The 22,922-nt window shown below is 56.3% G+C and overlaps 1 protein-coding gene across 14 annotated transcripts; it reads left to right on the forward strand.

The window, feature by feature from the left end:
- The first annotated feature begins 322 nt into the window (after positions 1 to 322).
- On the forward strand, positions 323 to 22,653 carry EPS8L3 (EPS8 signaling adaptor L3). Of its 14 annotated transcripts, none has more exons than XM_072754374.1 (21): positions 323 to 536; positions 9,349 to 9,481; positions 10,129 to 10,253; positions 12,996 to 13,054; positions 13,198 to 13,262; positions 14,616 to 14,774; positions 15,022 to 15,171; positions 15,293 to 15,348; positions 15,741 to 15,883; positions 15,965 to 16,080; positions 16,308 to 16,428; positions 16,519 to 16,580; positions 16,831 to 16,905; positions 17,243 to 17,391; positions 19,627 to 19,708; positions 19,961 to 19,995; positions 20,512 to 20,701; positions 20,902 to 21,030; positions 21,327 to 21,400; positions 21,916 to 22,048; positions 22,326 to 22,653. In XM_072754374.1, exons 2-21 carry the CDS (start codon positions 9,428 to 9,430, stop codon positions 22,335 to 22,337), a joined length of 1,989 nt encoding a protein of 662 aa, XP_072610475.1. In that variant the 5' UTR covers positions 323 to 536; positions 9,349 to 9,427; the 3' UTR covers positions 22,338 to 22,653. The 14 variants fall into 14 exon arrangements, with proteins under 14 accessions (XP_072610475.1, XP_072610482.1, XP_072610485.1 ...); XM_072754380.1 differs by having other exon boundaries at positions 343 to 536; positions 12,991 to 13,054; positions 15,744 to 15,883; XM_072754382.1 differs by lacking the exon at positions 9,349 to 9,481 and adding an exon at positions 1,965 to 2,054 and having other exon boundaries at positions 391 to 536; positions 15,744 to 15,883.
- The last annotated feature ends 269 nt before the right edge of the window (positions 22,654 to 22,922 follow it).

A 22,922-nucleotide genomic window follows, 5' to 3' on the forward strand; every position in this document is an offset into this window, starting at 1 on the left:
CGGTGCCCGCCCCCCAGCCCCCGCCCGGACCCCGCATGCGGTCAGTGAGCAGCAGCCAGTTGTCTCCACTTCACAGATGAAGAAACTGAGGTGCCAAGAGTTCGCTCGAACCCGGGGGCTCGGGCGTTAGTGACGGCGTGGTTGGCTCTCAGGGTACCGTACTATTTCTAGATATCTGAGCGACTTGCCTGACAGGGGGGCGCCCACTGGGTAGATGCGGGCCGACACGGGGGAGAATGTGATGGTCAGAGCGGGCGGCTGGGATGGGCCTTGGCTCCCCGCGGGGTCAGGACGCTAAGTCTAAGGCCACCTCCAGCCAAGCACCACATTCTGAGAGGAGGAGGGGCCAGGTGACAGAGGCCACGGGCCCTCCGGGGGCTCGGCCCTCCTGGGGCCTCACTGCTGTCTGCACTCTCCCTGGAACTGTTCACCTCGGGGCTAGATAGGCCTGGTATTTTCTCTGGATCACCCCCTCGGACCAAGGGGCATACCCCACTGGCTATCTCTCTCACCAAAGGCTTGTCCTGGAATCCCAGGTAGGCCTCTGGGTGGCTGGGGGCGTCGGGGGGGGGGGGGGGTGTCTTCGGTGGCCTGAATTCTGTGCTGTGTTCATGGGGCTAGTGATTCAGGAATGAGTTAGGGGCAGATGGGGCCAGGCAGGTAAAGGCTCCAAAGTCAGGCTCCTGCCCATCCCAAGGGAACAGAGATAAGACAGTAAAATCAGAAAAACAAACCTGGCTCCCTAACTCCAAATTGTTAGGGAGTAACCCCCTTTAATGGTTATTAGGCTCCCAGAAACCCCAGATGTAGAGAAATATTATGGAGGAGTATTAACCAGAGAGAAGGGAACACCTGGTTTGTGCTCCTGATAGTCACAAAAACATCTTGTTTGTTTCAAGTCCACCGAGTTCCTTCCAAGTATAGACACGAAACTTACAAATCCCCCCCTGATACTGATGAGAAATTCCCCAAGGTCTCTGGTCTGTTTCCTAGAAAGATGGTTAAAGCCCTCCTTAGCCACCCTGTTCCAATCCCTCTCAGGTTGAGAGCTTTCTCTGCTTAACAAATGTCTGTCTGTGGCTGTGGCTGTGCTCGCTCTGTTGCCTGTGAGATTGGGTCTTCGGCTCTGTGAGATGAGAACCAAGCTGTCCCGTGTCACCGTGGCCCCTCCAGCCTAAGGGCGTGGGCAGCTGAGCCACAGGCAGGACCACCACTCAGGATCCGAGTTGGGGGCCCCGGGGCTCCTGGCCGCAGCTGCTGTCCACGTCCGAGCAGAGCACGCCGGACGGGCTTCTCTTGAGGCGAGTCTGGCGTGAGCACGGCCCATGGGGCACACCCAGGGAGCCGAACAGGGAGACTGAGGGAGCCCGACGGAGTCTCTCGGGTCTGGGCTGGTCAGGCAGCAGCAGATAGGGGTGACACGCAGGGCAGAACAGGACCAACTGGAGGAAGGTAGAGCACTGCTCCCGTTGGAACCCCTGGGGAGAGCGTAAAAAAACTGGATTCTGGGACTCCCTTCATGAACTTTTCATTCTCAACCCAGTTTCCCAGGGATTCCCATGGAGCCAGCATCTGAGAAACTCCAGAGTGACCCACACGGCAGCCTGTGTGGGCACCCTGCCCTCCTGGGGTGGCGGAGGGTACTGAGGAAAGCTTGCCGCATGGGGAGACACCTAGGAGGGATCCAGTCTACTCCCAGGGGTTCTGCAAGGGTGCTGGGGGCAGCAGGAAGCACTTGCAGGAGGCCAACTTTGGGGAGCATTCTTGGAGCTCCTCCCCTGCTCAGACATGTGACCCTGCTATTGCATAACCCTCACTGCCCTCTTTAGCCCCCTGGACAAATGATGAACCTGAAGCTCAGAGAGCTCAGAGAGCTCAGATTCCAAGGCCACGCAGCTGCGAGCCAGGCCTGGGGTTCAAACCAATTCTTTCCGACTCCAAGGTCCTTGCTCTGTCCTGTCTAGAGTCCCACACACCAGCTGCCCTGCTGTCAAGGTAACAAGCGCCTGGTCACCAAGAGAGTCCCAACGGCAGCGGGGAACCTGGCTTTGTGTGTAAGCCAAACAGTGTGGGTTGGGAATGTGTGTGGTGGGTGTGTGAGGGCCTAGAAGTCAAGGAGAGGTTTTCAGACTCCTTGGCTGGTTCTGTGCTCCCCCCACCGACCTCCTCCCCCCGCCCCACCCCCACACCTCCTGGAGCCTCAAGGAAGCCTGACAGCCAGTCCAGTGCTAAACAGAGGAGGCCTGGCGCCAGCCCAAGACCTCAGTGGCCTTGGTGGGGTGACCTGGGATTCTCAGGGGCACAGCACAGGTCTTTGGGACCGTCAACGGCCATGTGGGACAAAGGGGAGATCTGAGCCCTTCCACTGGCCTCTCACTGGCTTTCCCAGGCTTCAGGCCACTGATCACACCCTTTAGCAGCCACCCCCGGGTGGACAGAGGTCCCAGGGCCCCAGGAGGAGTGGCTTCCTGGGATATGTTTGTCTTGTTTTGTTACTTTTTAAATTCCCAATTACTTTGTGTGGGGTGGAATGGGAGCAGAGAGGCATTGGTTAACAAAAATAGCATGTTCTTTGGGAAGAAGTTGGAAAATGCCTAAAAGCACAAAGAAGAGAGTGAAGCCACATAGAAGCACCCACACAGCTGGAGATAACTGATCTTGTTTCTTGCGGTGTCTTCTCAAGACCAGCCTCCTAGGTTCAGATCACAGACAGGCCTATTGCTTGGTGCTGGGTGACCTGGGACTAATTACTTAACCTCTTTGATCGTTGGGCCTCAGTCTCTTTTTATGTAAATCGGAAATGCAAATAACAGACTCTACCTTCCTGGGTTGCAGCAAGTGCTACGTAAGTGTTCAGATTCACAGGGTGACCATTTTTTTCCTTGCTCAAGATTTCGTGATTACAATTTTTTTTTTTTTTTTACAAAATTGAGTGTTGCCATTTTGTAAGTAGGCTTTTTCATCTAGAGCTACTTGAACTTTCTTTTCTTTCTTTCTTTCTTTCTTTCTTTCTTTCTTTCTTTCTTTCTTCTTGATTTTAGTTTTAGGTAATCTCCACATCCAACATGGGGCTCAAACTCAACAACCCTAAGGTGGAGTCACAAGCTCTACTGACTGGGCCAGCCAGGCGCCCCTATCCTGAAGATTTTCTATGTGTAGACTTACATGATTGCACTGTTTTCTGTTTAGATTTACAGGATTCTAGGTTTTGTTGAGGTTCTTTCTGTTTCCATTGATAGGATTTCAGTTTATGTATTTGTTCATTGGTTTGTTTCATAAAATGAGATCACACAAAACTAGGATCTGCCATTCTGTAGCCTACCCTTTTCAGCTTATCCGCATCATGAACTTTCCCCCACATCCCCACCGGTCTTTTACACGCTGTTCTGAATGGCTGCATTGTAACCATCTTGGGCAGCGAGCTGAAGTAGAGGCCAGAGCAGAAGTACACGCTGGAAGTGCTGGGGGGAGGCCCCTCCCCAGCGCAGCCAGGGCAGCCGCTCCCCACAGGGCTGACTCAGAACACTGACCCCCTCCCAGAGGCAAGGCCTGAGCTGGGCCGTCCAGACCCCTCCCTTGAGATCGCAGAGGACACGCATGCCCTCCCCCACCTCCCAAGCCGCCCTTCCAGGCCTGCTTTCCTGAAACCCTGCTCTAAATCACAGTGCAAAGTCCAAGCCTCTGATGAAGGGCTTTCCAGACGGAAGGCCTTTCCTCAGGGCTGTCAGGTGAAGGGTGCTGGGTGAATCCAGGCCTCTGGGACCACCTACACTCCTACCCCCTGGATGAGGGATAGGCCCCAGAATACAAGGGAGGGAGGAGGAGACATGTGTGGGAGTGACCCAGTGGATCCAAGGCTGGAGAGAGGCGGCACCAAGTGAGCAGAAGCAGGGAGAGGAGTGCCGAGAAACCCCTAGAATGGCATCCTGCTGCCAGGGACATGTAGAGAAAGTAGGAGAAGTAAGACCCGAGTGCTGGCTTTGGGTTTGGGGGTTCAGGAAATTGAGGGACTGAGGGCAAGCTAGGTGAAGGGGGCTGGTCTGAGATTCCAACCCTGGTCTCCCAGTCCCTGGATGGGGAAGTTTCCTGGGGCACCTGGGGCCTGGCCTTCTCTCTGGAAAATTCAAGGCTGGGACACCACACTGCCTCTGGAGAATGGACCACATGCCCTGAAGTCACCCCTTCTCCCAGCCTCCTCCTGCTCCAGCCTCCTTGCCTTCCTCTGCCTGTCTGGGGAGTGGGGAGCACTGCGGAGTCTCCCCAGGCTGTGCGCCCCTCCTCCCCAGCAACACCAGCCCCTCCATCTACACTGGACCTCCTTCTTCGGCAGCTTCCTAAAGCTCCAGGCCTTTGCTGTCTCTGTTCTCTCACCAGTAGCTTCTCCCCAGCAGCAAGTATGCCACAGTACCTCCCCCCTTAAACACATTTCTTTTTTAAGATTTTATTTAGTCATGAGACACACACGGAGAGGCAGTGACACAGGCAGAGGGAGAAGCAGGCTCCCTGCGGGGAGCCCAATGCGGGACTCTATCTGGATCTCCAGGATCACGCCCTGGGCCTAAGGCAGAGCTCAACCACTGAGCCACCTGGGTTCCCCGCCTCCTGAACACGTTTGAAAAGGTTACCATATGTCATCCCCTGACCCCACCACCCCATTCCCAGCAGAGTCTCTTGGAGGCGCCCACACTAACCCTCTCCAGCCAGCTCCGGCCACCATGGCTCCTCCGGAGAACTGCCCTCTCCTCCCACCCCCCCCACCCCCCCACCCCCCCACCCCCGGCCTCCATGTGGACAAGGACACAGATTCTTCTCTCAGCACTTTTCCCCACCTGTGGGTCACACCTCAGCCAGGTGTCTACTCCTTCCTTCTAGAACCTCTGTCCCCTGCCAGCTCCCCTGAGAGCTCATGGGCTCCTTAGAAGGCTCCTCTTCACCTTCCAGTCTCCTCATGTCGAGTGCCTCGTGTCAGCCCGAGGCCACTGCCCTTCATTCACACCTTCCCCCCACGTGGCCTCCTCCCCTGAGACCACTGGGCATCTGTGCACAACTGCCGGGTACCGGCCACCCTGCAGCAGCTCTTCCATCGAAGGCCGCGCTGCCAACGGCGCCCCAACATGGCTGAACGGTCTTGCCACCCAGTCTTGAATCAGGGTGCATCAGGGTCATCCCACCATGCTTCCTACCTTCTCGATGCTTCCAGCAGAGGTCACAGAAGCCCTCCAAACTGTAGCCACCCGGCAGAACTGAATCTCCTCCCTCTGCGGGCTCCTCCTCCCCTGCGCCTTCCCCACCTCACCAAGGGCCACCACAGCCTCGCTGTCCAGCCCCCACCCGGAGTCCCCCCAAGCGCTCTCCTCCTCAACCCATCTCATCCCTAGTGCGCACAGCCAGCCCCCCACGGCCCCGCGCCCTCCCTGTCACCGCAGAGCTGCCCCCACCGCAGCCTGCTCTCCCGGCCAGGGGAAGGTTGCACCTGAAACACAAATCAGATCACACCAGTCCACTCCAGACCCCCAGTGTCTCCCAATTGCCCTCGAAGTAAAAGCCACACTCCTGGCTGTGGTCCGCTGAGGCTGGTGCTCTGTGACTGCGGCCCATGCTTGCCTGTCCCGCCTCAGGCCACTTGGCAACACCTCTCTCTGCACTCCTTAGACTTCAGTCTCCCAGCTGCCTTTCCAGCTGCCACATCTCCATCTTGCTGCTCCCTCCCATGGGCACTTCGTCCCACTGGCTCCTCGGAGATGTCTTCTCTAATTACATGCACCCAAAGTATCCTCCCACACCCATGCCCTCAGTTACACCACCCCTGCTGGTTTCCTTCCTGTCGCTTATCAGTGCTTTGATTACCGAGGTATCTGCTCATTTCTTCTACCTCTGGAATGTAAACTCCAAATGCAGGGACGAGATCTCTCATACACGCCTCTACCTGGCTCATAGAAGCCAACTGCCCGCCCTCCCCCCCCATGTGCCAGGACCAGATGCAGCAGTGGCACAGAGGAGGTCTGTTTCTGTGGCTCCCCGTAGCCCCAGGACCAGGCACCAGCGCCCAGCCAAGGCCATGACTCAGGCCCTGGCTCCTGATCCGAATCATCCATGCAGCCCACCAGCAAGAGCTCTGGCTCCACCCACCCTGGCAGCTGGCTCCATGAGCCTGAGGCGCTCTTAGCTGGCACTCTACCCCTTTCAGCCACAAGCAGGCCTCTGTCCCCAAATACCAGAGTCCTGCCCTACCTGCCTTACTGCCCTCTGTAAAAGTGGACCTCTTTCCTCCAGAGTTCCCCAGCACTGAGCAGGGCCTGGGACCTGCTCTGGAGTTTCTGAGAGTCCCAGGCCAGGGGAGCCTGGAAGGACTCCTTGGCCTCTTCGGCCTTAAACCTGTGCACCTAGGTCTCTCCCTACCCCCCACTCCTCAGCCACTGCTCTCTATGCCCTGAGAATCAGCAAATGGCAGGGCCTTCTGAAGAGGCAGCAGACCAGCAACATCGTTGCCACACCTTTGTCCAAAGCCATTCAGTGATTCCACTCACCACCAGGTGATGAGGACACACACATCCTCTGTCACCTGCCACCACCTCCCTGTTACACACGCGCACACACATACGTAGACACACACGGAGTTCATGCTCTGGCCATACACCACTTCTCACCACACCATTTCACCCACCTGTTCAGCAGGATTGCTACTCCCTCCACCTAGCATTCCCTTCCCACTTCACCCCGTGGCCAGACTCCTATTTGATTTTTAAAAGCCCACCCCAGCGTTCCCTCCTCTGGGAAGCCTTCCCTGATGCCCCAAACAGAGTATGGTCCTTTGTGCCTGGGATGCCACAGTCCATATATTTGTTGACAAAGTCCTTCTTTCCTCTAGACTGTGGCAAAAACTACCCTGGGTCCTCAGGAATCCTAGTCTGATGGGGACATGCCCCTCAGTGTGACATGTACAGTGATGGAGGGCCGTGTGTACCAGGGACTTGGGAGCCAAGGACCAGAGTCGCCACCAGTCCTGCGCAGTGGAAAACCTTCCAAAGGAGGCACAGCTTGGGTGTTGGCCTAAAGGCATAAAGGGATGAATGTTCCCAGCTGAGAAAGGTGAGGAGCCAGCTATAAAGTTGTGACTCCTCCAGATTCCCCGGGTCACTCCAAGCTGAGTGTAAAGTGCAAGGGGCAGCGAGGTGGGGGATAAGACTGGGCTCAGAGGCAGGAGCCTCAAGTCTATGAAGCTTCTACTCTGTTCAGTAGGAAATGTGGCACCATCTGCATGCTTGGAGAAGAGTGAATACACATCTTTCACCTGGCCTTGATTTCAGGTTCCACTGTGGACTAATTTATCAAGATAATAATTCAGGGGTGAAATGATGCCCAAAGTGCCCCAAGCCCCAGTTTAATAAGGAATGTGATATTGAAAGCTTTTTAAGGGATTCTTTCTAAATCTTTTGAAATCTTAATTCCTAAGACTTCTGGGTTTCCTAGAGTCCATCAGAATTTACCAATAAATTGTCAAATACCTTCAAAGTTTTAATTAATGTATGCATCTTTTCATGTAGGTGCATGATCAGGAGTTTGGATTATATCCTGAGAGCATCAGGGAGCCAGTGATGGGTTTTAGACACAGAGGGATGGTCACCTTTCTGGGTGAGGATCATCCCCTGTGTGCAGGGAGGAGGGAGGATGAATAATAATATGTCTGGAGCCAGGCATGGTCACAGGTGGCCAGTTTGATGCATCTGAGCTCAGGCCACAGCAGTGAGGTGGGGGAACAGGTGGATCTATCTGTGGGGACTCACAGGGTGGGGGAGGGGCTGGGTGTGGGGGCCAGGAGAAGATGGCCCTGGTCCCTGCTTGGATGCTTGGCTGGGTCTTGGTGGCTCCACTGAGCTGGGGACGTGGGTGGAGAGCCTGGGCTGTTTGGAGGGAGACACCGAAGTCAGACTGAGTCCCAAGGTGTCTCCTAGCATCTAGCACAGGGCCAGGCTGATGGGAAGCCTTCCTTTTAGAGCCAGGGAGTGCATGAGTGAGTGGATGAGGTCCCAAGCCCACTAGCCTCACAGTTCAAGGAGATGCCCTTTGAGTCCCAGCTCTCGATGCCCCAGCCAGGATTGCTTCGCTAAAGCACTTACTTTGTGGGACGCCCAGGTGGCTCACGGTTGAGCGCCTGCCTTCGGCCCAGGGCGTGATCCCAGTCCTGGGATTGAGTCCCACATCGGGCTCCCTGCATGGAGCCTGCTTCTCCCTCTGCCTGTGTCTCTGCCTCTCTCTCTCTCTGTGTGTGTGTGTGTCTCTCATGAATAAATAAATACAATCTTAAAAAAAGAAAAGAAAAGAAAAAAGTAAAGAACTACTTTGGCACCGGGAGCTTTCTCTGTGTAGAATCCTCAGTTACGGCCCCCACATCCCCAGGGGTGTGTGGCCTGGCCTCTCCATCCCTCCTAATGCCCCTCTTCCCTGGAGTGGCTCCACCCTGGCGGGTGTCCACAATGTCCGGCCCGGAAGAAGCCCTGAGTCCAGCCCCCACCCCCCAGGGCACAAAGGGCTCCTGTCTGAGGACAGCCATGTTGCTCCCAAGGCCACCCCCACAGGGACTGTGGAGTGCAAGAGCCCATCGTGCCAAGGGCTGCTCCGTATCTCTCTGCCCTGAGGTTCACGTGCATCTCTGCAGTGGGCTGTGCCCTCCCCCCCCACCCCCACCGTCTGCTGTGCGAGAGCCACTGTGCTTGCACTGATGTCAGGGGAGGCCTACGTGAGGACCGGCCTATCCTGAGCTGGGTAGGAGCACCGGCTTAGGTGGGCCCCTGGCCTGAGCCAGAGGTGGAATGTGCCCACAGCCTTGATGAAGCTAGGCTGGGACTGGAGGAGGCAAGGTGACAGACAGGCTGTCCTATCCGGAAAGAAGTGGAGAAGCAAGAGGCCCCCTGGGAGGCCATGGCTAGGGGCTGGCCCAGCAGGCACCTCATCCCTGGGCCTCTAAAGCTGGCAGCCCTACAGACTCTCGCAGGGGGGCTGGCCGTGGCCAGGATGCAAACCCTGGCCTCCAGACCCTCAAGGGCAGTGGTGGCTGGGCCGGGGGCTGGGGAGTCAACCAAGACCTCCCAGGGTGGCCCCAGGAAGCCGAGGATGGACGTGCAGACGCAGGCCCCGCTCCCAGACCACGGGCCTCCCCGTGGATCCTAACACCTAGTGGGTCCTGACCTCCACCCAGGAGATCTGCCACCAAATTGGACTCCCCTCCCCTCCCCTCCCCTCCCCTCCCCTGCCCTCCTCTCCTCTCCTCTCCTCTCCTCTCCTCTCCTCTCCTCTCCCTTGCTGCCTTGTTCCCTTTGATCTGTTTCCATGACCCCCTTGGACTTCAAGCTCCCAGAGGGCAGGCTGCCCAGCCCAGCCTGGGTGCCAAAAAAGTTTTTTAAGTAAAAGGAAGCAGAGGGACTGGGACATGAACAGGGACAAAGGCAACCTCCGGTCTCTCATCTTTCTCGAAGCCCGCCAGGTATGGAGCAGAGGTCTGAGGGCATAGGACAGTGGGGAAGGAAAGTGAGTAGGGCACAAGAACTGGGGCTGACAGGTCCCCTGCGGGATGGGAGGAGACAAGAAAGGACAGAATGGTGTGGCGCTGCCAGGAAGAGTCTCCACCCTCTGTAATGCCCGCGGTGGTCCCAGCCCCTGGTCCCCATCTGCTCTTCCGAGATCTAGGTCCTGCTCACAGGCACCACTGGGCACACGTAATCATGCATCCACACGTGCTGCACTGCACCCGCCCGGGCACACGTGCCAGTCCATGGCCTCCCCAAAGCCTGGGGTCCACCTCTAGCCACCTGTCCCCGGACCACAGAAGCCAGACCTCCCTGGGCCAAGACAGTCCTCTCCTTTCGGCCCCAGCCTAGTGCCTGATGTGGACCTGGGGCCTCAGAGGGGGCACCAGGCGGCAGAGGGAGGAGAGGCCACGCCCTAAGCTGGAGGAAGGCAGAGGAGGAGGCTGGGCAGCAGGGTCCCTGGCTAAGCCTGGGGCTGCCACAGGTCCAGGCTTCCTTGCTGAGCGGGTGGTGGCCTCCAAAGCCTCCACGCCCACCGGAGTCCAAAGAGCACAGGTGTGGCTGCCTCATGGCCTCATCATCATAAGGCCCGCCTGCTCCCCAGGACCCGCGGCTCAAGGGCCCCTGTCCACAGCCACTAACAGAGAAGCGCTGCCTTCCCACCCCCAGCACCAGACCACCAGCTCGAGCACCGGCCCCCTCAGGGGGACAAGCACCTCTGGAACACAGGTAAGGGCCTGGCCCGCAGGAAAATCGGGGCTCCGCCAGCTGCAGGTGATCCCAGGCCCAGGTCTCCAGCGCATTCCCTGCCGGGAAGAGCATGCCCCAGAAAGGCTTGGCACTTGGCTGCGGCTAGCTGGCTAGGAAGCAGGGGAGGGGGAGCCAGGGCTCCAGAAGCAACTCTGGGCTCCTTCTCCCAGTGTCTGCGATGCAGACACCCCTTCCCTGCTCCAAGCCCCTAAGTTCAGAGGATACATCTGGGAAACCAGCCTGCCACAGCTCTACTCCCCCAAGGGCAAGGTGGGCCGAAGCCAGCCGCCTCCCCTCTCCTGCTGTTTGGGATCTTGACGGTTCCCTGGACGTACCCACAGGAATCATGCCGGCCTGGGGGAGGGCAGTAGGGCCAACCAAGGCAGAGTTCATTTTCTCTTCTTTCTCTTCCGGATCTAGAAGCAGGAAGTGTTGCAGCCTGGGGGGTAGAGTAGGGAGGAGCAGGCTTCCAGCATCCTCCTCCCCTTGGAGGGGACAGGGCCAAATTCGCCTTAATTCAAGCTCCCAAACAAGGAAAATAGAGCCAACCATCTCCTCCACAATCCCTCAGTTGTTTCCTAGCAACTGATCTCCTCATCACTGACTCATCTTATCAGACCCACTGTTATTTTCATAACAGTCCTAATAAATGGGTGTGGGCTGCCTTCTTACACTTTGCCCGGGCTATTTCAGGGTTTCTGTACGACGCAGGCACATCACGGGGATGCATAGCACCCACAAACTTGACACCCTATTCATGAAGCATACACACGTCATTCAAATGACACTTACCCCCTGACTCACATGTTCAAGTCACTCCCACCCCACCCTGCACCTGTACACGCACTGCACTTACCTCCGTTCCATTTCAATATGTGTGTGCATTCTGGTCACACACACACACACACACACACACACCCTGTGCCGGGAAGGTACTGGGGAGACAGTGGTGGCAAGACAAGTCTGTCCTTAGCATGTTGCAGCCCCGTAACAGAGACATATATACACAATTAAAGCATGGGGTTTGCAGCCAGACTGGGCTAGGCTTATTTTCCAGGAAATACTCTCCAGTGACCTCAAGCTTGTTACCCTCTTTGAGCCTCAGAGGCCCCATCTGGTTAATGGAGCAATAACAGCACCCACCGGGTGAGGTTGTTTTGAGGATTAAATGAGCTGATGAGGGTGAAGTCCATAGAACAGTGTTCAACGTGTAGAGCCAAAGAAGTACGAGCAATGGTAGTGAAAATTAAATAGGATGTTTGTAAGGGGCACAGCCCCAGGCTCACATGCTAACCAGAGGGGCTATCTTTGTTAGAGATAAAACTACAAGGCTGGGCGTAGCATCAGGAAGGCACTCTGAGCAGGGGAGAGTGTGGTGGCCAAGGGGGGGCTTCACTGAAGAGGTGATCCTTGAGCTGGATTTAAAGAGCTGGGTAAGGGGCACCTGGGTGGCTTAGTGATTGAGCATCTACCTTTGACTCAGGTTATGATCCCAGGGTCCCGGGATCAAGTCCTACATCAGGCTCCCCGCAGGGACCCTGCTTCTCCCTCTGCCTATGTCTCTGCCTTTCTCTGTGTCTCTCATAAATAAATAAATAGAATCTTTTAAAAATAATAAAACTTTAAAAAAGGCTGGGCAAGGGGGACCTGGGTGGCTCAGTCAGTTAGGTGTTTGCCTTCAGCTCAGGTCATAATTCCAGAGCCCTGGGATCGAGCCCCACATCGGCTCCCTGCACAGTGGGAAGCCTGCTTCTTCCTCTGCTTGCCACTCCCCCTGCTTGTGTGCTCTCATTCCCTCTCTCTCTCTCTCTCTCAAATAAATAAATAGAACCTTTATTTTTTTTTTAATTTTTTATTTATTTATGATAGTCACAGAGAGAGAGAGAGAGAGGCAGAGACACAGGCGGAGGGAGAAGCAGGCTCCATACACCGGGAGCCTGATGTGGGATTCGATTCCGGGTCTCCAGGATCATGCCCTGGGCCAAAGGCAGGCGCCAAACCGCTGCGCCACCCAGGGATCCCTAAATAGAACCTTTAAAAAAATAAAATAAAGGGCTGGGTAGAAAGGGCCTCTGAACAGAGGGTTCAGAGTATGGACAGATGAAGAGACAGGAGCCTTGATAAGACATTCAGGGAAGTGTAGATCGTTGACAAACCCTATAAAGCCACATCATAAACATGCATTAACACGTGCATGCAAACAGATACACACACACAACACACACCCCTCCTGGGTGGGTCTGCAGCTTAAGAGGCAACGTGGACCTCCTCCCAATTTGCAGAACTGAAACAGGCTTGGACAAAAGGTTTGCTTTGGCACGAAAGGCTGTTGTACCTGACACTTTTCCTCCAGAAGCGAGGCATCTTCACATCCAGGCCCAAGACAGGATGTTTCCAGGTGCCTGTCCACAGAACTTTCCTAAGTCTACAGGAATGGGCCTTACTGAACAAATAATAATAAAATAAAGGAGGCCAGGAGCCTGCCTTGAGGCCTCCCAGGCCCAGCCAAAATGGGGCTCCTCAGAGGAAGGCAAGGCTGAATATGGTTCCAGAAAGGCCCCTGGAGCCAGGTTTGGGTTTGGTTCTGGAGGCCCCAAGTCAGAGTCTGGCCCAAGCCTCAGGCCTGGGTGAGTCATGAGCTGCAAGAGCAGTTCTCCTGCCAGGGTCTGTCCTGGTATTTTTCTCCCCAGCCCTGATGGCTGTCTCTTTGGTTCAGTGTAGATTCTTGGAGTCATCTAACAGTGCCAACATGTCCCGGCCCAGCAGCAGAGCCATTTACCGTAAGCTCCCCCTCTGGTCCCCTCTCCCCTTCCCTTCCTGAACCCCTTGCCCTCGGGCATCTCCCTCCCCTCACTGACCACCCCCTGTAATTGTGTCTCCCCGGCCTGTTCTGTCTCCGTCCCCTTGCTCCGCACCCCTACAGTGCAACGGAAGGAGTACTTGCAGAACATCTCCTCCGAGCCCACCTGTCTGCAGCACAGGGTGGAGGTGAGTGGGTCCAGCATGGCAGGAGGAAGGAATGTGTGAGGATAGCCTTCCCTGCAAGCACTTGAACAGACCACTGTCTCAGAGGTGTCTGGGCTTGAGTTCCCAAGGCAGGCACGGGCTGCTTGGGGGCTGGAATGAAGGCTCTGGCCCTGCCTGGGCAGACAACACCGCGAGCTCTGGTTGCCCAAAGGGCTGCTGACACCCCAGGGGAAGCACAGGCCGGAAGGGTGTTGTGGGGAAGAGCAGACACCTGATCAGGTTGGCGCATCCAGGGTGGACACCAGCCCTGGGCAGCAGCCGATCCAGGCTCTCAGGGAGAAGAAGCAGAGGAGGACCACAGGGCCAGTGGTCTGGAGGCTCACGGGGCAGTGGAGGCCAGGCTCCTCCAGCCAGCTGGCTTGGGGCCAGGAGTCCTGGGCCTCGTGGTAGAGGTGGGCGTGGGAGCCGGCTCTGTTTAGGCCTGGCAGGTGAGGTCAGGAGGAGATGTGTCCAGGATGCCAGGCATTTGCTCATGAGATCAGGGGCCCCTGGATATGTAAGCAGCGTGAACTCCCAGAGAAGCACTGAGGGCTGGGCTGAGAGCAGGGCAGGGGATCAAGGAGCAAGAGGCAATGGGAGCCCCCAAAAAGGGCCTAGAGGGGGGGCAAGGGGAATGTGGTGTGTGGGGGTGGAGTTTGGATGGGAAGAGGGAAGGGTCTTCTCAAGGAAGGAGAAAAACAGCAAAAACCTGCCAGGGTGATGGGACTAGCAGCGGGCAAGGCTCTGAGCAAGACCGGGATGACCGTGGACCTCATTGGGCAAGAATCAGGGGCAGGGGGTTCTGGATCTTCCTGGGAGACTGGGAAGGGACAGACTAGCAGAAGTGGGAAAAGCATTCAGGGTATGGGGAACAGCATGAGCAAAGGCAAGGAGGCAGGAGTGCTGAGTCAGAGAAGAGAAGGACCAGGCTGGGGTGGTAGATTCCCAAAGGGGGCAAAGGCAGCCAGGGACAGAATTGGAGGGTCCTATATCCCGCCCAGAGGAGTTCAGACCATTTGTTGGGTTATTAGAACCTATATCTACCACCATCCAGCCCCGTCAAGTGACCTGGACTGTTAAGGGCCATGACATCCTTCCTCCAGGGTTCTAAACCCTCTAGTGCAGCTCATCAGACTCTGCCTCCAGGGCTCTATCCCAGCCCAACTGCTTCCAGCCCTCCCACTGGCCCGGAAAGGCTGCTGTGTGGGGATGGCCTGGGACCTCCCGAGCAACAAGGTTAAGAACGTGCCTTCCCCCTCTGCTGCTTTTACCCCCACCCCTATCCCGTCCTGCCACCACCTGTGGGCTCCTGATCCAAACCTCCTTTCCCCTCAGCACCTAATGACATGTAAGCTAGGATCTCAGAAGGTCCAAGAACCCAAGGATGCGCTGAAGAAGCTGCAGGAGATGGATGCTCAGGGCCGGGTGTGGAGTCAGGACCTGTTCCTGCAGGTCAGAGACGGCTCGTTCCAACTGCTGGACATCGAGACGAAGGTCAGCCCCCCCTGAACTTGTCAATGGATAACAGCTAACGTGGGGTGTAGAAAAGCAAGCACCTGGCATGGGCTTCACCCTCCCTGCCCCAAAGAACAGCCTGTCCCCGTATACAATACACATTCAGGCCTAGGAAGAGAGGGGAGACAGAGGCACTGGGTCAGAGAAGGTGACACCCCTGCCCGAGGCCATGAGGAGCCACCATGACTCTCAGGGACCTCACCGCCAAACTCTCTGTGTGGCACAGGAGGAGCTGGACTCTTACCGCCTGGACAGCATCCAGGCCATGGACGTGGTGCTCAACATCGGCTCCTACAACGCTATCCTGTCCATCACGGTGCAGGGGTCCGGCCTGCCAGCCACCAGCACTCTGCTCTTCCACTGCCAGGAAGTGAGGGTGAGTGACTAGGGGTAGGGCTGGGAGCGAGAGAGGGTCCAACGCCCATCACTTCCCCCTAACGTCCCTCACTCCCCAACATAAACACACACACAGCCTGCCTGACTCCTGCTTCCTCCAGGCAGAGCAGCTAAGGAACAGCCTGAAGAAGGCCCTGGAGGAGGAGCAACAGCAGAGGTAGGCAGTCTCTGCCCCAGCCCACCTGCAGGACCTCTGACCTGGGGCCTGGGTGGGCCAGGCCCTGGCCCCACTTCTGGGGGAGCCCAGAAGCATGTGACCCAACCAACCTGGGCCTGGAACTGGGGAGGGACCAGCCTGGGGCTAGGGTGCAGATGAGTGTGGTGGAGGAGCGGGGGCCAGGCCCAGGGAACACTGGAGACTGTCCCTGGAAACTAATATCGGACTGAGAGGGCCTCCAGGGCAGGCACATGAGGTGGGGTGGAGTCCAGATGGAGACCAGGGAGCAGGGCAGGTGGATCTTCTAGAGAGGGATGGTAATACCCTTTGATCCAGGGCAGAGCCTCTGTCCCAAGAACCCTGTCAAAGCTGTGTCCCCATCATGTGCTCAGCAGACCCCACTCTAGAGCCCGTCACCCCAGCCAAGACAAATGGAGGGGGCCTTCTCCAGAGAGGTCATTCTCTAAGGAGCAAGTACCCCCACCAGAGCAGGGGCTCCCTCCAGAGCAGTCCTACTGGATGACCCCAGAGCACAGTAAGTTTGGGGCACGAGGGCAGGTGGAAAGGAAGGTTTGAATCAAAGATCAGAAAGGCTCATGGTCCCCTTACATTGTAGGTACACCGCCATCCCCAAGGCCCCTGCTACGCAACTCCAGTACCCAAGAATCAAGCACCCTCACTTTGCCTCCTCCAAGGCGGACCCCATCTCCCGAGAGCCCAGAGAGGGATGAGGTAACTATAGATCGTCCTAAGCTGGCTGAAGCTTTCCAGCCCAAGGGAAGACCAGGTCCCAGGATGGCCAAGGCAGGCCCGGGACTGAGGAGGGACAGGGAGGCTTGGTCAGACCCTGGGCTGGACCTGAGGCTCTGGCTGGAGGTAGGGAAGGGTCGGGGGCAGGGTTGGGAGTTCCAGGGTGGACCCAACTGCCCACTCAAGGGCACGGGTTGTTTGGGGTCCAGGAGATACTAAGCCACGTCCTTAGGGATATCGAGCTGTTTGTGGGCAAGCTGAAGGAGGCCCAGGCAAAGAGCAGTCATAAGAAGAAGAAACTAGGGAAGAAAAAAGGCAAGCATCAGTGGGGTGAGTGCTGAGGGCTGGGGGGGAGGGGGAGGACGTGGGGGTGTGGTCTTGGGATGATGAACAACCCCCCACCGTCCTCCTCCCCTATAGGAATGACACAGGCACAGTACATTGATTGCTTCCAGAAGATCAAGTACAGCTTCAACCTCCTAGTATGTGACTCCTCACCAGTTCACAGTCTTCCCCTCACCCCTCCCCAGCCACCGCCTCCTCTCTGGTCTCCTAGAACCCCAAGTCCTTTCCTTCTCCAGCTTCTCCCCCTGGAACCTCCCCTCCTACACTTAGCACTTTTGGAGATCTCCAGGCTCCCAGCCAAGGCCCTGAACAATTATAGTGTCCTGGGGTCCTGGTGAAGGTGGGGAAGAATGATGGGTAGTAGCACATAATGCCCTGTGTCCCCAGGGCAAGCTGGCCATCTGGCTGCAGGAGAAGAACGCTCCCGAATTTGTGCACATCCTCTTCCAACTTCTAGACTCTGTGAGTTTGGGGTCGAGAGGGTGATGAAGAGAGACAGGCTGGAGTGAAGATGGAGCAGAGGCCAGGGTGGAAGGCAGGGGACAGGGGAAGGTTGTGGGGTCTGCCCCTTGCTCATCACAATACAGCCTCCTCATTGACCCCAAGACATGATCCTTGCTGTCTACAACACCTCTCAACAGACTAGATGGGCTGGGGTTGGTCCGAGGACCCCAGGGATCTGAGGGAGACAGGAATGTGGCATTACAAGAGTGGGAAGCTCGGAATTCCGGGCCCCTTCCCACTCCTGTTTGGCCCTGGGAGACCTAGGCTGCCTGACGCCTTGCATTCCCTGCCCTAGATCCTGGCCCAGTGCCCTGAGCCTGGTCTAGCAGCCCGAGTGATTTCACCCCTCCTCACCACCAAAGCCATCGACCTGCTGCAGTCCTGTCTCAGCCCAGCTGAGAGCGACTTCTGGAAGAGACTGGGTGCGGCCTGGACCACCAGCCGGTGAGTGAGGACAAGGCCTGAACTGACCTGGGCCAGGACATTAGAGATGGTAGGCTCTGTTGTTGTCACAGACCAGAAATATCTCAAAACAAATTTCGGGGGGACCTCTCCATGGAGTTCCCAACTTTTTATTAGACTAAGTACAAACAATTAAAAAACATTTTTTTAATTAAAAACCCCACCAGTCACCATCACTCACCACTGAAGGAAAAAAAGGACAGCTCTTTCCAAGAAAGTAGAGTTGGCTGCCTGCTATGAGAAATGTTCACATTCTGGTCAAGGACAAAGTGAAAACATTGTCTCACTCCAGCCAGAATTTAAGAATTACTGACATAAGAGATGCCGATGTAACATAAGTAAGACTTGGCAACCGACCGGTCAAGGGGTTGAGGGAGAAAGAGATATTCCACACAGTGTGATGGTGAGATAGGCCACAGCTGAGCTGGCTGATGGGAGCTGTGGGGAGCAAGTGAGGTGGGGTGGGAGGTGTGGACCAGTCGGGGTCGGCTGAGCTGAGGCGTCAGTGAGACAGTCCCCAGGTACAGGGGGACCCAGAACTCGGGAGAGAGGTCCCAGCTGGCCTGCAGGTCTGAGAGCAGTGGGCACAGAAGTGGAGCACTCCAGAGGGAGCCCCAAGGACCCGCTTAACCAGCGAGGCCCCCTTGAGCCCACGGGATAGGAAGGGACACTTTCACGTGTAGGTGGCAAAGGGAGTAGAGGGTCAAGGAGGCAAAGAGGAATTCCAGAGAGTTCAAAGGAGCAACCAAAAAGCAAAGGCATGAAAACCAAGAGAGAAAGAGGATTTTAGGAAGAGAGAGAGGAGTCAACCAGGAAACAAGCCAGTTGGGCTAGTGAGTCCCTTGCCTACCGGGGTGCTCTTCTCAGTACAGACTCATTAAAATAATTTTTGTCCAATCCACCTGAAGATGTGGATTATGGTTTAATGTAATCTATTTATTTTGTTGTGGTAAAACATGCATAAGATAAAATTTGCCATTTTAAAGAGTAGAATTCCACAGCGTTAGGTACGTTCGCAGCGTTGTGCAACCGTCTCTACTGTTCATCTTCAGAACTTTTTTCATCATGCCAAACAGAAACTCTGTACCCATGAAACAATGAACTAAACAGAATTCTGTACCCATTCCTCCCTCTCCCCAGCCCCTGGTAATTTCTATTCTCTTTTCTGTCCCAGTTTATTATTATTATTATTATTAAAGATTTTTTTTTATTTATTCATGAGAGACAGAGAGAGGCAGAGACACAGGCAGAGGGAGAAGCAGGCTCCCCACAGGGCCTGATGTGGGACTCGATCCCAGGACCCCGGGATCATGCCCTGAGCCAAAGGCAGATGCCCAACCACTGAGCCCCCCAGGTGCCCCCTTGAGCATATTTTTAAGGTAAAAAAAGGGAACCAATTAAAAAGGTTCAGAAACGGAATGATTTCTTCGTTCCCGTTGAATAGATATTTATTAGCTGCTTCCGATATCCCACCCACTGCACTCAGGCTGCTGCTCTCATGGGGCTCCCTAGAGTTAGAAATACAGACTCGTGGGAAGCATGTGGGATACAGTGGGGAAGGAAAGTAATTGGGGTGATCCAAGAGGAAGGAAATGCCCCAGCGAAGAAAGAAAGGAACTTGCTCAAGGTGAGCAGGGGTTCCCCGGGACAGGCAAGCGGAGAAGATTCCCAGCAGAACAAGCCTGGATGCCACAAACAGCACTGCCCCTCCTGCAGTAGGGGTGCAGCGGGCGATAGGGCGGGAGGCTGGGGAGCCAGGAGCAGCCCCCACTCCGGAGTCAACCACAACAACTGCTGTGACCTCAAGCCAAGTTCCACCCATTAGTTAACTCAAAAGAAAGAAACCTGCTGCCAAGAAGTGAAAATCAGGTCAGAAAAGCCCAGCCTGAGCCCCGGGAGGGTCTTCCAGCACTGACACTCTGTGCTTCCATCCCTTCGATGCAAACTCCCAGGCAGTGCAATAAAGTGTCCAACGTGTTCTTAGGGAGTGGATGCGTCTGCACCTCACGCGCAGAGGTGAGGCTGGGCTCTAGAGACCCACGCGGATGCATGCGTTCTGCTTAACTGGGTGCCCCAGTAAGGGTGTCTGGGGCCTTTCATCTGTGCTCACGGGCCATGTCCTCCCTTGTAAGACCTTGAGGCCAGGGCCTGCCATCTCCTCCCTCTCCACATCCAACAGCCTGGCACCAAGTGGACTCAGCTTTGTTCTCTCCCCAGGGCCGACTGGACAGGCGGTGAGCCCCCACCGTACCAACCCACATTCTATGATGGTTGGCAGCTTCCAGAACCCTCCAACCAGGTAAGGGATGCTTAGCAAAGAGCCCTGCTCAAAGCCCTGGGCTCTGGCTACTTTCTGCCCTCCCCATCCACCATGGTCACATGACAGCTCTCAGTGGTAGGTGGGTTCAGGTAGGTCCCAGATCTGCGAGCTGGGCAGGCAGGGAGGGGATGTGAGGCAGGCATGTGTGAGTGGGGCTGTGGTCTGATATGCCAGCTCCCACACCAGGCTGGCTGATTCCCTGCTCTTGCTCTCTCTGCTCTTTCCCCCCAGGCACCCTCGGGATACCAGAGCTCTACCTCTCTACGGTATGCCCTGGGCTTAGCCAGGACTCTATGATGGGGGTGTGTGTGTGTGAGACTGACCCTATGGATCTGTGGATTCTACGACTCAGAGACCCTCTGAGCTCACTTTTGGCCAGTCATGTGCCTGTACAGCACCTCCCCACCCCTACCTTGAATCGAAAAGTGGTTTTTTATCTTCCCAGTCTCCTATCCTGCTTCCTGTGATATGACCTACCATGCCTCTGATTTCCCAGAGCTCAGGTATAAAGCACTCAGAGGAGAGCTCAGACAGAGAAGAGTCCATTGCTAGCAGAGTCTTCAGAAATCAGTGACATTTCAGCCCCCTCCCGCCTGCAGAAACCCCCACCCCAAGCCCTGCCTTACACTGACCTGCCATTAAATCCCAGTGGCAGCTGAAGGGTCACCACCAGATTCCAGGCAGGAGATCTCTGGGTCTCTGGGGCTGGGACAGGGACTCAGTCTCTGAGACTCCATTCTCCAGCCCTCCTGACTCTGTGTGTGGTCGGGGTGGGGGGGAAGCCCTGGATTAGGGAGCACCTCCTACCTTGTCCAAGAGGAGACACACAACCATGGCCCTCAGCCTGGGGACCCCAACCACATGCCCTCCAGCTCCAGACCCATGAAGCCAGCCCTGAAAATGCAAGTCCTATACGAGTTTGAAGCCAGGAACCCACAGGAACTGACTGTAGCCCAGGGAGAGGTGCTGGAGGTGAGACTCGGGCTTGAGCCTAGAAAAAGAGGTGGTGGTGGGTGGGAGCCGTAGGCAGCCTGGCGTTGGTCTGGGTGTGGGGTTACTGGGGTGGGCAGCCTAGAGAGAAGGAGGGTGGGGAAGGGCAGGAAAGAAGAAAGCCATGTTGGGGACTGGGCATGGGCAGAGGCTCTGGTGACTGAAGTAGGGACTCTTGGCAGGTCCTGGACCAGAGCAAGCGGTGGTGGCTGGTGAAGAATGAGAAGGGACAGAGTGGCTACATTCCCAGCAACATCCTAGAGCCCCTACAGTCAAGGGCCCCGGGGGACCAGAGCCAGTCGCCTTCTTGGGTACTATCCAGCCTAGACCGTCCAGAAGCTACAGGCCGGGGGTGGGAGCAGGAGGGATTCAATGACAAGTGGAGGAGATAGTCTTGGTTCTATGTAATCGGCATCGTCACAGGCTCCCTGTATGCCAAGTTTATCCTGGGGCCCGAGCAGAGAACAAGGCCTTGTCCCCACCAGACAAGCAAACCGCGGAGTGAGATAAGTGATTTGATGGGAGTCCAGAGAAAAGGCCCAGATGTTGGGGGCCGTGGGTAGAAATGAGATGAGACGGCCTCTTACCCGGGTTCCCCTGGTTCCAGGCTCCAGTGCTTCGACCTAGCTCGACACCTGAGGAGGTGGCGGCCTGGCTGCAGGCACAGAACTTCTCCACCACGTGAGTGTCCCGCCCCCCCCCCCCCCCCCCCCCCCCCCCCCCCGGACGCTGTGCTGGGAGCACTTGGGAGGGAGTCAGGTTACAGCCGAGGCATCCCGGAGCCCCAGAACACCCAGAACATGCACCGCACAGAAGAGACCCGCAGGTGCCACCCTCTGCTGAGTTAGAGAGAGCGTGCTAGAGCACTGAACAGGGATCCTCTGCCTCGGGGGGGGGGGGGGGGGGGGGGACAGTAGGATTCCAGGAAGCCCGAAAGAACTTCAGGTGCCATCCATCCCTTCCTGCCGCAAAATTCTCTTCCAGGGCATTCCTCGATTCAAACCCAAGAGTTCTGAAGTCGGTTTAAGCCAACATGCGTATCTTACTCCGTCACCTCCAGATACGCTTTTCCCCGAATTCTGTAACCCCAGCGCCCAAGCCCAACAGCCCCTCATACTCCAAAATGCACCACGCCTCCAACACGCAGGCCCCCGCCCTCCACTCCACCTGCCGACACCTCCTGTTTTTGTTCCCAGCACGGTGAAGAGCCTCGGGTTCCTCACAGGGAGCCAGCTGCTTCACATGAGACCCGGGGAGCTCCAGATGCTGTGTCCACAGGAGGCTCCACGGGTCCTGGCACAGTTAGAAAATGTCAGAAGGACGTTGGGGGTGAGGACACCCTGTGGCCCTGACCCTCACAGGGAGTGTGGGATGCTCCCTGGGTAGGAGGGAGAGTGCCAGGTGGACAAGCCCGCAGGCCCAGCCCTGGGCTAGGAGCAAGTGTGGCGGGTGCTGGGCACAGGACAGTCCCCTCAGAGGCCGCCCAACTTCCCACGCACAGCCAGGGCGCTCAAGCCTGCCATGAGGCTCCAAGCTGAGTGTTGACATGAGCCCTGGGGATCTCTGGCCTGCCACCTTCCTCACCTCGATCCTTTTCTTTCCTCAGATGAGCCTTTAGGCACCAACCCAGACACCTCTGAGACCAAGACCCTCTCGCAAGCAGGATGGCAGATCTGATACTTTTTGGCATCCTGAGAAATCCACACTCACGTCCCCAGTTTGCAGTGAACCCCACACCCCAGCTCACACAGCAAAGAGGATGAGCAAGCCCAGAGGCTGAGACAAATGGTGCCCCTTCTCGCTGTGTTGAGAGCCCTCCCCAGTGACCACCTATTTATTGTGTGTCTTTCCTAAGACTGGAGCACTTTGTGCTTGATTTGTCAGGACTCTCATTCAGCCCCCCTCCTCCCCAGTAAAAGCATCTGCGAGCTTGGCATGTGCCTCCCAGTGGCTTCTTCTGGGCCTGATGGGGGCCAAGGGCAGGGAGGCTGGAAGCAGTGGGACGCTGGCCTTGAAACAGTGGTGGCCCCACACCCACCACTGGGCCAGACTGTTTGAAGGTGAGTGGGAATTCCCACTGCAAACCTGGAGCTGAGAGAATTTGAGAAAAATGGCCCAAGCTCTCCTTAGTCTCTTTATAAACAAATTCTAAAATAAGGTGATGCCTACTACCTTCTACCTTCTGTGTACACTTTTCCCAGTA

Source organism: Vulpes vulpes, chromosome 3 (genome assembly GCF_048418805.1).
Source record: "Vulpes vulpes isolate BD-2025 chromosome 3, VulVul3, whole genome shotgun sequence".
Classification (NCBI taxonomy): domain Eukaryota; kingdom Metazoa; phylum Chordata; class Mammalia; order Carnivora; family Canidae; genus Vulpes; species Vulpes vulpes.